Source organism: Protopterus annectens, chromosome 7.part1 (assembly GCF_019279795.1).
Source record: "Protopterus annectens isolate FY-2018-M chromosome 7.part1, PAN1.0, whole genome shotgun sequence".
Classification (NCBI taxonomy): Eukaryota; Metazoa; Chordata; order Ceratodontiformes; family Protopteridae; genus Protopterus; species Protopterus annectens.
In genome coordinates, this window is record NC_056740.1 from 478,962,184 (window position 1) to 478,976,487 (window position 14,304).

General features: G+C 42.2%; 1 protein-coding gene across 2 annotated transcripts in view; it reads left to right on the forward strand.

Annotated features, from left to right (window-relative positions):
* The window catches only part of BAP1 (BRCA1 associated protein 1), a 1,282,715-nt gene that overhangs the window by 1,099,549 nt on the left and 168,862 nt on the right, over positions 1-14,304 (forward strand). For both annotated transcript variants that reach the window (XM_044078929.1, XM_044078930.1), the window contains exon 16: positions 5,763-5,835. In XM_044078929.1, coding sequence (XP_043934864.1) covers positions 5,763-5,835 — 73 coding nt within the window. The remainder of the gene's footprint in view (positions 1-5,762; positions 5,836-14,304) is intronic.

Genomic DNA, 14,304 nt, shown 5'->3' on the forward strand with positions numbered 1-14,304 from the left:
GTTTTGGAGTGTAAAGAAGTGTTTTTGTCTGTCAGAGATTATAAGCTTTTTTACTTTATTACGTAGGCTTTTGTAAGCAATATAGTGTTCTGGGGTCTTATTTCTCAGATAGAGTCCCCATGCTTTGTCTCTAAGGCGCATGGTTGATAGTGTGGTTTTGGTTAGCCAGGGGGCAGAATTAGTTTTTATTCTTTTTGTTCTCAGAGGGGCTTGGGAGTCAAGTATATCTAAGAATGTAAAGTTGAAGTGGGCAACTGCATCATCTAAGGGTAGTATCCTTAGATTGTTCCAATTAATTGCTTTTAGAGAATGTAAGAAGGTTGATGGGTTAAAGTTTTTATCATTGCGGGTGGGGATGTAGTTATGGGTGCGGTAGGAGATACATGGGAGTCGGTGGGTGAAAATAGGCATATGATCACTAAGAGGGTCAGAAAGAATACCACTATCAGAAAAATAGTGGGGATGTGACAGTAGAATCCAGTCAAGAATGGTGCCAGAAGAGGGTTTTTTTGATGGATGTGTTATAGTGTTGATTAGCTGGGAAAAGTTATATAGGTTGATATTAAGAGGGGTGGTTGGAGACTGGATGGAGGCCCAGTTGATATTTACATCTCCTAGGATTATGGTTTCATTGCTGATGTTATTTGAGAGCCATGAGAGGATATTTTCAAGTGTGGAAATATTATCCCCTGGGGGGATATAGAGGGATGCTAGACATATGTGTTTGTGCTTATTAACTTGTAGGACTGTATGGTGACACTGTGTGGACCACTCCTAATAACCTTTCTCTTGGTCAAACTACTATTTGTGTTGATGTTAGTATTACACAGTAAGATTGGACACCCTTTGTTAAGGGCCTTAAAGTAGCTGATAAGGAGTTGGCTGGTGGCAGTGATAACTACCATATAGTCTGGACAAAAGGGGGCATAGCTAGTAAACCTGTGCCAGCCTTTCCCAGGTGTGTGTGTGTCAACTACTTGGGCAGGGTCACGAAGCACTGGTTGGACAGAGATAGAGAGTGCTGGAGGTCTTGGCGACTTAGCTGAGATCTCAACTCTGTAGCTGTGCCAGTGAGGAGTGTTATTAGGGATCTGGAGAAAGAGGGAGAAACCATCCCCGGATTGACTGTGGTCTCTGTGTGCTGTTAAGGGAAATTGCACTTGATGCGTAGAGCTGCATCAGGAACTACTGTGTGTACTTGTCATCCTCCCAGTGTATGTCCCCCACTGGTAAGGATTGAGGCTCCTTGATTACTGCTCCAGTGCTGGGTCGTCACAGTACTTCACACCAAATTTCATGTACTTGTCCTGCAGTTGACCCCTAAAATGTTTATTCTGTCAGTGTATGAACACTTTTTTGACTAGGTCAGGATGTCCAGGGTGTGTAGGGAGCAGTTACAGTGGTGGCTGCGCATCCCAAACCTCATGGATATAAATAAGGGGCTGTCTGCCCATTGGGGTTTTGGAGATGAGGGCGCAGGTTTTTTAGGACTCCCTGTCTCTTACTGCTGTTGCCACACCAACATCATAGTGTGTTGTGATACATCAGTAAGTAGGGCAAAACCTGTTGTACCCTCTATTTAAAGAGGCCATGACATTATGGGAATGGTCAGTGTCAATGCAGCACTGTATTATAACCATACACATTCCTGGAGAAACCAGTTCACTAGCAGACTGGCCGAGTCCCTGCTGCTGAAGTCAAATGAGAAACCCTTTTTTTTTCCAGTAGCACAAACTGTGTTCTGTTACTGAGGAAGACTTGCTTTCATCTGTAGTATGCCCAGCTAACTTCAAGTGCAGGATCTTCTTTTTCCTGTTTGGGGAACTGCCCAAGAATGCTTTTGTCCAGAAATTGCCTACAGAACCCTTTATACCCCCCTACCATTTCCCCTTTTTCCAAAATTGAAAGAGTCAAAGCATGTGAGCCTAACATCATTCTTGTAGCCCCCATTTTGTCCTCAAGATGTGTGGTTCATTCTAGCTTTGGCTTCACCTTCTGGAGAGATCTCTGTAGCTGAGGCCATTTAGAGCCCTCCTTATTCAGCTATGTAAGAAGCCTCACCCCGACCCTTCATTCCCTTTACCTAACTCCATGGTAATTCCACATCTATTACTGGCCCTGGATACTGCATATTAACCTTTGTTCAAATGCAGTGCTGCTCCAGATTTGATAACAGTCAGCGATGCTGCATACCCTCTAGGATCATACAGATCCTTACTTCTGCCCAGGGGTTCAGCACCAAAAAGGTTTATAAGAGTAAGTGGACTCCTTTTTTTACTGAGGCTACTTTTCAGAGACTAAATGCTTTTATAGCATCTGTGGAAGTAGATTTATATTGTTTGTTAGAGATTTTCAACACAGGTTTAAGTAATTAATCTATTAACACTCCTTTAGCTGATGGCTTTAATTTTACATCAGGGATGTTTCAGTTCTTGTTTTCTCTACAGCTTTTTCCAATAGTGCAATCTTAAGTATGTCTTCCCATTAAAGGACAACTACACCCATAGACTCAAAAAAACATGTTTATTTCATCATGGTTTGGTGTTTCCTACATTTTAATATCACTCTGGGACTATTTAGAGGTTTTTAGATATTTTTGTATGCAATTTCTGACTCTGGCCACATGGGGTCTGGCATCTTGAAATAATTCTGTTTAGTCTGCCTCTAAGTATCCCAGAATGCATTGTTTGTCTCCAAAAAATTTCATCAAATCTGCCACGTTTTCCCTAAAGGTCTTGTCAGTGCACTGATTTTACAGGCATTCACTGCTGTGTTATAGTCACCTACTTTTGGTTAAAATTTTATCCTTTTTCCATGACTACTTCAAACACAAGCAGTGCAAATACTACATAACAGAATTGAAATGTGCATTTTATTTCAATTTCTTCTTAGAAATGCTAACTTGATTTCTTTTGTGAAGGCTGAAATCTAGTTCTTCAAGGTATCTCCCCTCCCCCTTCACACCTACCTTCCCTAGCTGTCAAAGAGCTAAGGGTGATTTGACCCATTATCTGCATGTGATTGACAGCTCACAGCAGGTGACCAGACTAATGTACTGTTTTTTTGTCAGCCTTTCCTTCCTTACAGTGGGAGACTTTTTTTTGTTGCACCCCTGTCAAGTTTAGAACCAAGCTCCATAGCACTGGGAATAATCACTGTTTTGCAAAGCATCAAACTCCCACTTATTTTTCCTTCCTGTATGGTTAAATAGCTAACAAATGATGCACTATAAACACAAAATATTTCACAGACTTGCATGACAGCACTCGCATGCTTTTTTTAAGTGGTAGTTTAAGAAAATTATGGTATTGCATACTTCTTGTAATCTGATGTAGTGTTGTCGATTAATTGTGACAGACATCTGCTTCTTATGTAAAAACATGCAGTTAATATCTACGCATGGTCGTTGCAAATTTATTCTCTTAGTTTTTGCAGCTGTTACTGTGCTTCTGCCTGTACTTTGTTACATATCGTTAGGGCTCTTCAGAAAAGTGAGATTATAGTTTGACATTTTTCTAGGTTAAGAGTTAGCTGGGCAAGGCAGCTCTGACATCACAATGTGGGAGGTCCACTGGCTCTTCTGTACAGCATGCAAATCAGGTGGGGATTACATCACTTTGGGGGAGGAAACGTCCCGGTAACTAGAGCAAGAGCTCTGGCAGATGTGACATCATCATTTCAGAGCCAGCTAGAGGTTTTTCAACTTGGTTTTCAAAGTAAAAGTAAAACATTACGGAAAGGTAGGAAGCCTAACAGGGGAAAGCAGTTGAGTGGATTAGTTTTTAAAGCTGTATGGGTGATTTTTTGAGGCTGTATCAATGAATAGGGACTGAAAGAGACAGCAGGTTAAGCAATCTGCTTTAATATCCCGTTGTCCTTTAAGGAACGTGCTCTTCCTTGGGATCTGAATTTTATGCTGGAAAATTAACTCTTCTATCTTAATTATCTTTTTTTTCTCCAAACATCTTTATTAAATTTTCACAAATGACAAAGGCAATCTTACATTTATATAAATGAAAAACATACAAAATGAAACCACTTTAATTGCAAACAGTTTACATCACAAACACCATTGAAACAACTGTAGTTGCAAACATTATCCATCACTTATAAACCATCCAGTCATTGTCAGTTGAGCATTATATGGCTCATTCAAATCCTGCTGCTTAAACCTCGATCTTAGCTAACTTTTGAGCCAGCTTCCAAAGCAGACTTTAAGAATTCTTGTCTGAGAAATCCCTTCTTAGTAGTTGTGACTTCTTCTAGGATAGTTTCAGTAGTGTGCACATAGTTAAATTTCCATATCTTATTTTCCATAAGGAATCTGTTCCCCTTGTGTACTAACCCATCCTTAATGTCTGAAGTAGCCACAGACACAAGTTTGAATTGGTCTGTAAATCTACCCAAATGCCCCACCCCCACCCTAGTGCTTTAACAGAGGTGAGTACCTGTTTTATTGTATGTACACAGGCAACTACGATTTTACTTTAACAAGACCAAATGTACCAGGAAAGGTAATCGTTTATTGGAATCATATGCTGGTAACAATTTAGGTGCAAGGAGTCTGTTTCCACTCTGTCCTGATGGTTTTTAGAACTTAGGTTTTGTTTTTCGGAGTATAATAAACACATTAGGCCTACAGCACACCCAGCCACAGCAGTGGCCACCTCCCAGGCATCCTTAGTATGTGCCGCCACAGATGGTATTTGTGTAGCTGTGACATGGACTTATCTACATACTTTTGTAGGACACTATATGTTTGTTATGATCATAAGGTCAAGGTCTTCTCTTGCAGCCATAATTGTATGAGGTATTCTTCTTTTGATATCATCCAGGAAGGGTGAGTTTAGGACTCGAACTTGCTGCTTGAAAAAGATGCACGTCAGATAGGGAAGTTAGTTAGCTACCATAATGATAGATCTCTGCGTATTCTTTCTCATTCTTCATCAGCATATCACCTTCTTCCCAAAGCCACTGTCTTTGATAAGCAAGGTCTTATTTTATGTTATTTGTTGGTTGTTTTTTGAGTGCATCTTCACTTTTGAGTAGCATATTAGGGAGCTATAGAAATAAGAAGCACTGAGCATTGTGAATAGAGGGGGAGAAGTTAGATCCTGGGAAAGTTTCACCTGCTGAGCTAAGTCTTGGTCTTGCTGGGAGGCGGAGGAGATGGAGGTGGAGCATGCAGCTGTCTATTTGTGGTAAGTGTGTTACCTTTGTGTACGCTACATCCATGGCATCCTTCCCGAAGCATTTAGTGCTTGGGGGAGGAGGAGAAGATGGAGGTGGAGCATGCAGCTGTCGATTTGTGGTAAGTGTGTTACTTTTGTGTACGGTATGTCCATGGCATCCTTCCCGAAGCATTTAGTGCTTGGAGGAGGAGAAGATGGAGGGGGAGCATGCAACTGTCGGTTTATGGTAAGTGTGTTACTTTTGTGTATGCTACATCCATGGCATCCTTCACAAAGCTTTCAGTGCTTACGGGTATCTGCTTATGCAATGTTGGCTTAAATAGTATGATCACAGAAGGAATTCACATATTCCATTATGGCTGCCCGTGAGATAAGTCTTGGTGAAGAAGAACGTGGTATATACTTTTTTTTGAGAAATGTCATTGGTTGCATCTTTAAGGCGACTTATCAAATGATATAAATAGTTGCCTAAAATGTCAGGCTTACTGATAGTCTCAGAAAAGAACTCTATCAAAAGTGTAAAAATAACGGCTTGCTGTTTTATAGTAACACAGATCTTTTTTTTATTAGATTGATGACCAGAGAAGGACACACAATTATGATGAATTCATCTGTACATTTATTTCCATGCTGGCTCAAGAAGGTGAGAAAACTTGATGATCATGTTTCATAGTCTGATTACCAAATGATAACTTAAGTATGATTCAGTATGGTTGTCAGTCTAATCCAGTGTACCATCAGGAAAAACAATGTCAAGTAGTGTAAAGATGCATAATATGTGTTTTTATGGCTGAATGGAACACTAAGCAACAAAGGGATTCAAACCTGTGTTCTTAACCACCAGTTAACTTTGCACCACAGAGGCAGAAGATATCAGCACTGCCATTAAAACTATAACTCAACTACTTGGGTGAAGTCTAGGCATCCATCATGCCAGCAACTGAGGTCCATTGTTAAAGGTGCAGGTTTATAACTGGATAGATAAGTTATTGTAACTGCAAAAAGATGATAGAAGTGGCACTTGATATGCTTCTAAAGGCACTTCAGGAAGGGCTTGGGATATGCCTTATATTATCGTAGTACAGTGATTGCATGACATGGGATATGCCTTATATTATCGTAGTACAGTGATTGCATGACTTGGGATATGGCTTTTATTATCGTAGAGCGATTGCATGGCATGGGATATGGTTATTATCGTAGAGTGCTTGCATGACATGGGATATGCCGTATATTATCATAGTACAGTGATTGCATGACATGGAATATGTGTTTTATTATAATACAGTGATTGCATGACATGGGATATGGCTTTTATTATCTTAGCGTGATTGCATGACATGGGATATGGCTTTTATTATTGTAGAGCGATTGCATGACATGGGATATGCCTTATATTATCATAGTACAGTGATTGCATGACATGGGATATGACTTTTATTATCGTAGCATGATTGCATGACGTGGGATATGGCATTTATTATCGTAGAGCGATTGCATGACATGGGATATGGTTATTATTGTAGAGCGATTGCATGACATGGGATATGGCTTGTATTATCGTAGAGCGATTGTATGACATGGGATATGTGTTTTATTATCGTAGAGTAATTGCATGACATGGAATATGTCTCATATTATCATAGTACAGTGATTGCATGACATGGGATATGGCTTTTATTATTGTAGCGTGATTGCATGATGTGGGATATGGCTTTTATTATCGTAGTGTGATTGCATGACATGGGATGTGGTTGCTATTGTAGAGTGATTGCATGACATGGGGTATGGCTTTTATTATCTTAGAGTGATTGCATGACGGCGAAGTTTCTCACATCTTTTAAGTGCTGCAGCTAGGGGGAAATGAATGGGCTAGTTAGGGAAGTAAAGCACTGGGGTCATGAGGGAGAGATGGAGTTGAAAAAGGACAATGTGTTTAAAAAAAAGACCAAGTCCTGAATCACCAAAACAGCTATAATCAGGATGCAAACAAAACTGCTTGGGAAGGTTGGGTACTGGTGGCCTGGTGGCTTACACAGCACAGGTGTGAAACTTCTCTGTGAAGCAAATATGTCTCTAGTGATGTATCTTCTGTGAAAGTACCACCTCAGACAGTAGACCGATGTGTCACAAAACAGTGCAGTTAGCAGTCCATTTAGAAAGTTTTTTCTCAGTAGCCAACTCTTCTTTACCAGGTCAGAGGAGTCAAAGTAATGTATAGATTACCATATATAATTAGATGCTTTCTTTTGCATGGTATCTTTGCTGTTCAGTTCTCCATAGGAGGTATGACCCAAGTTGAAGGTTTGAATACGGTACTATATAGGAGTGATGACTTTAAATGAAGATGTGCTTGCCGACAAAATCTGTAACATTAGCCATTGTCCTTAACCTTCTTTTTTCCTCAAAAACAAAATGTTCACCTATTACCGTTGATCGTCGGGTGGATAACTGCTTCACTCTTTTCATCCCTGTGCCGACCTCGTGCCGAGTCCAGTTGCTAAAACTGCCATCGTTTTCTTCTTATCCGCTTTCTTTCTGTGGAAGCTTTTGTAAAGCCTGGTAATTGTTTTTAAACACTTTTATTAAATTATTCCTTAACACATAGACTCACATATATTTAAAGAAAAGTCATACAAACATCTGTTTATTTGCATACATTATACCTTATATATATGTTTTCTGTCTTTATAACAACTGTCATTCAGTACAACATTCCATAAACTGCTTAATTCTTGTCTTCCTTTAAACTTCACACATTCTCCTGAAAATAATTATACATGCATTGTTCCCATAAATTCCATTAATTTCTTTGTAATTTGCTTTTCCTTTTTCTAAATATACCACTTCCAGATGTTCTTCATGTTTCACTGTTGCAGTCCTCACATTTGGGTTATCTGCCTGCAGGGTAGCCCTCATTCGGCCTGAATACCAGAGTCTTGGGATTTCTGCGTCGGATGCTGTTGCTTCTTCCATGACATTAGCTCATCATGGGTATAAAACATGCAGCCGACGCCATTACACCAGTCTTTCTTGCCATGCGGTGCCCGAAGCAGAAGAAGTTCGCAAGTGTGGGCCGGCCACCTCCTGAAATTTTCATTTTTTGAGTTTCAGACCTGAAGTCTTCTAAAAGATAAGTACCCCGTTGGGGATCATTTTTACTTGCTCTAACTGATGTCAGAAAAAATTAATAATTGTCTTGCCTGTGGAAAGCAAATACCTCACAGAGATTTTCATTCTTACTGCATCACCTGTTTATGCCCAGACCACGACGTTCCTCACAGTTGGTTTTGTGCCTTGTTCAGTGCCTGAACTATTCATCGTCGAGCAATTTTTGTAGCTAAATTCTTTTGCTCTCGATCTCCGTACTCCAAATGGCTTTGATAAGCCATCCAACTACCAATCTTCTGAAAAAAATGCAAGGATAAAGACAGACACAGACCGCATATGTTCAAAACTGCCGATGACGCTACCATTAAGCTAGTTTCCAGTCCGCCGGTACTCAGTGAGATGCTTTTGCAGCCCCTGATACCCGCTCCAACAGATTCACAGGCCTCTACTGAGACCCATTCGGAGTCTGGTATGCTGCGAGATGCTACTTCGACTATGGAACCTGCGGATGTCTCTACCTTGGATTGGTCCAAAGCCGCTGTGCAGGCACCGGCTTCTGAGGGTGTATTCAGGCCTTCTGATTTACATATTAAACCAACAACTTCATTTCAAACCAAAAATAACCGAATTTCTCAGGCCTAGAGTTCGCACTACGCCTAGGAAATCGACGACAAAAGCGCATTCTCCGGCCCACATGCCACAAAAACAAATGCTTAGAGTGGCTGAAGACCTCATTAACTTAATTAGGGGAAGTCTGCCTTCCCCCTCAGAGAGACCAAGAACTGATTTTCCTTCTGATCAGGAATCTGATAACTCTGATCCTTCTGACTACCAGGACATGCCCTTATCTACCTGTGAGGATTCTGATGTAGAGGATTCCATTCCCTCTGCTTGCCCTCCAGAAGATTTTACTTTTGGTGAAACCCTGCATACTCTTAGAGAGCATTTCCGCTGGGAGAGGCAGGACTACTCTCAGTCCAAAAAGAGACTCAGAGAATTTTTAAACTTGCTCCAGCACAGGCCTCTAGATATCCCTCCTGTTCTGGAAATTGTAGATGATGTCTTCTTGGAATCCAGCCTTACCCCTGATACTTCAGCTCCCAGGAAACCTGACAGGTACTATAGAGTACTCTACTCTCATAAATTCCTTTTTGAGAATCCTACTGCGGATCCAGAGACCATTTCCCAGGGACCTAAAGGCATTAAGGCTACAACTGCCAAAGCTCCTACCCCTTTGGACAGGGATTCTAGGGCTTTAGACAGATGGGGTAAGAAGGTATATACCTCTCCTACTCTTGCCAGTTGTTGCGTCTTTCGGCTTTTCCCGGTTAGGGGTCGCCACAGCGGAACTCCAGTCCGCTAAGGCCTTAAATTGCCAGTTTTATATGTTAAAGTATCAGCAGCATATTATAGAGCTAATGACTGTGCAGAACACAAAGAGGTAATGCATTCTGCTAACCAAGTTGGTAAACATACTTTGCAATGCGAGTTTGATGCCTTAGAAGCATCTTGCAGGGCTGCTGTCACTGGGTCTGTTCTTAGAAGGCATGCTTGGCTTAAGGAACAAAACTTGCCAGATCATGTCAAAGCAAAATTACTGGATGCACCATTAAACCAAGAGGATTTATTTGGTAATAAAGCAGAAGTCACCCTCAAAAGAATGGAGGAGAAAGCTAACTCTATGCAAACTGTTAAAGATTTCTTACAAGTACAGCCACCTAGATTCAGTACGCATTGGCATTCAAAACAACAGTCTTTTCCAGTCCCTTCCAGGCCTTCTCAGTCCAAGCCCAGGGGCAGCAGACCACCAAGACTTCAGTCTCAGGTTATGTACAGATCTAAGCAATGGAGTGCTCCCACGTTCAAAATGGGGAGTAGTAAGTCACCATCCTTTGGTAAAATGGCATAATGACTTATTCTTACCTCTTCCAAGCCTTGCCCAAGTGCTTGCACCTTTAGGAGGGAAACTTGCCCTGCATGCCAAAAACTTGGGAATACATTACCCAAGACAGATGGATCTTAAACATTGTTTCCCAGGGATACAGATTCCACTTCCACTCACTCCCAGCCCCTAAGCGGATGGCCAGACTCCCCCCCCCAAACCAGTGGGCAGAGGCCCAAAATCAAGTACTTTCTCTTCTCAGCATCAAGGCTATTCAACCTGTCCCAGCAGAATAAAGTGGACAAGGTTTTTATTCCAGACTGTTTCTGGTTCCCAGAAAAGAAAACTCTTGGCGCCCTATCCTGGATCTGTTTATTCTCAACACCTTCCTGGTGGTTCCAAAATTCAAAATGCTAACTCTCCAACAGCTGCTTCCTATGCTAGCCAAGGACTCCTGGCTAGCAACCCTAGACTTAAAAGAAGCCTATCTGCACTTCCCCATAAGGGAATCTTGCAGGAAATCAGGCTCTATGCACTATCAGTTCTCTGCACTTCCCTTTGGCTTATCTACTGCGACCAGGGTATTCACAAAGTGCCTAGCTCCAGCCACTGCATATTGCAGGCAGCAAAGCATTCAGATTTACCCATACTTGGACGATTGCCTGATTTAGTCAGACAGTCAGGACTTGCTACTACAGCACCTGGCATTTGTAAAGAGACTTCTAACTTCACTGGGGTACACCATCAATGAAAAGAAATCACAGCTGGTACCCAGCCAACAGATTGTATTCCTGGGAGCAAGCTTGAACACAACTTCCCAGATGGCATTCCTCACTCCAGAGAAACAAATGTATTTGACAAAATATTTCAATCTAGTGGCCACCAAAACCCACCTATCTGCAAGAAAAATACTGCAAGCCCTGGGGTTCATGGTCTCTTGTATTCTATTAATTCCATATGCAAGACTGCATATGAGGAAACTTCAATGGTACCTAAAAAGTCTTTGGTATCAACATTCTCAAGACCTGGAAACAATGATTCCTATCATTCCTTGCTTAAGGACAGAGTTCCTTTAGTGGGCAAAGGCATGCAGCCACAACAAGGGACTCCCTTTCACTCTACCCCCTGTCACCCAAACCCAAACAACAGACACATCAGACTATGCATGGGGGGCTCACATGGCAGGGCAGTGCATTAAGGGCAAGTGGAACCCAAAGCAAATGTACCTGCATATCAGTCAAAAAGAAATGTTAGCTGTACAGAATGCTCTGACAGTCTTCAAAGGCTTTATTCTTCCAGGACAACTATTGGTAAAGATAGACAACACCACAGTTACGTGGTACATAAAGAAGCAGGGGGGAACCCATTCCTACCCACTCTGCAGATTAGCCATGGCTCTGTGGAACACAGCCTTGAGCAGCCAAGTGCACCTTCAAGCTCAATTCCTGCCAGGCAAACTAAATTCACTGGCAGATGACTTAAGCAGAAAATCTCATGGACCCACACGAGTGGAAACTGAAACCCAAAATATTCAAGCTTTTGAGGTACAGGTGGGGGACACCAGAGGTGGACCTTTTTACTTCCCCTCAGAACTATCAATTGAGCAAATATACTGCACCAAAACTCCCCACAGCCAAGCTTGGAAAGTGGATGCCCTGTCTTCACCTGGGAAAACCTCTCAATCTATGCCTTTCCCCCTCTGCCCCTCCTCTCGAAGGTTCTACTAAAGATTAAACAGGACAAGCCAAGAACTATCATGATTGCGCCAGACTGGCCACGCCAGCACTGGTACCCTCTTTTGCGCAGCCTGACAGTGCTACCACCATGGCACCTGCCTCAGACTCCTTCCCTGCTGTCCCAGCAGGCGGGCCAGATTCTGCACCCTTAGCTACAGACCCTGAACCCAGCAGCCTGGCTCATCCTCTGAATTCTTCTTCAGTAACTTTCAGTAAGCAGGTGCTGAATGCCATTCTTGAGGTAAGGAGGCCTAGTACGAGAAAATCCTATTCGGAAAAGTGGAAAAGATACTGCTACTGGAGCCAGTCTCAGGGAATGGACACAACTGTGCCCAACTTACCTCATATACTAGATTACGTAGCAGAAATGCTCCACAAAGGCCTATCCTTCTCTTCAATTAAGATCAATGCCTCTGCCATCTCAGCTCATTGTAATACTGAGCCACCCCTTTTTTCTCATCCTCTGCTCAAACAGTTCCTGAGAGGAGCCAAGAATTTAAGACCCCCCAGGAGAGCTCCCATTCCTGCCTTGGGGACCTTAACTTTGTATTGAAAAAGCTCACGCTTCCGCCCTTTGAACCTCCTGCCACAGCTGAGTTAAAATTCCTCTCATGGAAAACAGCTTTACTTCTAGCCATCACTTTAGCAAGAAGAGTGTCTGAATTGCAGGCCCTTATGGCCGTGGAACCCTTCATTATCTTCCATGCAGACAGGGTCTCCCTCAGGACTAACCCATCATTTATGCTCAAGGTGGTATCTAGTGTGGCTTTAAACCAATTCATTCATTTGCCTACTTTTTTCCCTAATCCTAAGAGTAAAGGGAAAGGTTCCTGCACTCCCTGGACGTGCACAGGCAGCTCAGATTCTATCTGGACAGGACTAAGCCTTTCAGAAAATCTGACCAGCTGCTAGTCAGCTTTGCTGAAGGGGCAGAGGGTAAGGCCATTTCAAAGCAAACCACTTCTAAATAGATAGCACACTGCATTCATTTCTGCTGCAAGCACCATGGGAAACCTACCACACAGGGGATCAGAACACATTCCACTAGGGCTACATCAACCTCTACAGCATTCCTCAGGGGAGTCCCTACCAGAGACATCCTGGAAGCTGCAACTTGGAGCTCTGTACACACTTGCACCAAGCATTACCACTTGCCTATCTTTTCTAAATCCAGAGCTGGATTTGCCACAGCAGTCTTACAGGGTCTGATTGCTGGCCCTAATGCTTCTTAACTACATCCACCCTTCCTTAGCTTTGGTAATCAACCTAAATGTAATGACTGCAACAGTGAAACATGAAGAACATTGTACAGTTGTGTACACTTACTATAAATGTAGATGTTCGAGTGTATTCACTGTTGCAATCCTGGTTACCTTCCCTCCAGCCCCCTGACTTATCTTTACTTCTACCTAACTTTGTTGTTTGGCATTTCTTATATCATGTGTATTTGCTTTTTGCTGGGGGTGTTCCATAGCATGTAATTGCTTCCTATTTTTGGGGGCACCTGACATCTGGGGCAAGAAAAACTGGTGTAATGGCGTTGGCTGGATGTTTTATACCCCTGACGACCTGACGTCATGTAAGAAGCGACAGCATCCGATGCAGAAATTCCAAGACTCTGGTATTCAGGCCGACTGAGGGCTACCTGCAGGCCGGTAACCCAAATGTGATGACTGCAACAGTGAATACATCCGAACATCTACATTTATGGTAAGTGTTCACAACTGTACTTTCTCTTATCTTCTTTACAACTTTCAATACTTCATATACAGTTGGTTTATATTTGGATTTCCATTTTCTAATAATTGCTTTTTTGGCAGCCAATAGAATTAAAATTAAATAAGGTCTTACTGTGTTTAGCCAGCTCAGGTCCTTTGTCCACCTCAAAAGAATCTTTTCCTTAGTTACAGCTGTTTGCTCCCTCAAAAGTTCTGACAGAATACTCTGTAGGGAATTCTTAAATTCTGCCAATTCATTGCATTCCCACAAAACATGTTCCCCATTATCTCTGTCTTCCCATCTTACCACCAACATTTGCTGTCTGCCTGTGGAAGAAAAAAAGAACTTATGTATTTATGATAATGTTCCATCGGAGTTGTCCATCTTCATTTATCCTTGACCAGTGGGTTCAGTTCAAAGCACTGGAACCGTCTTGGCCATTTCCACAGCTCACACAGGCCAAAAACTCCCAAGCTTCAACCCTACCCACAATGCATAGAGCTAAACAGACATAAGGAGAGGAAGCCTGACAAAACCATATCTGCTATATGAAAGTAGCGAAATAAGGAGGAATTTGTCCTAGTCGTTCCACCGAAGGACTTTAGTAAGGCTGGGGGAAGGAGGGAGAGGGAAGTCAGAGATAAATGAAGATGGACAACTCAGA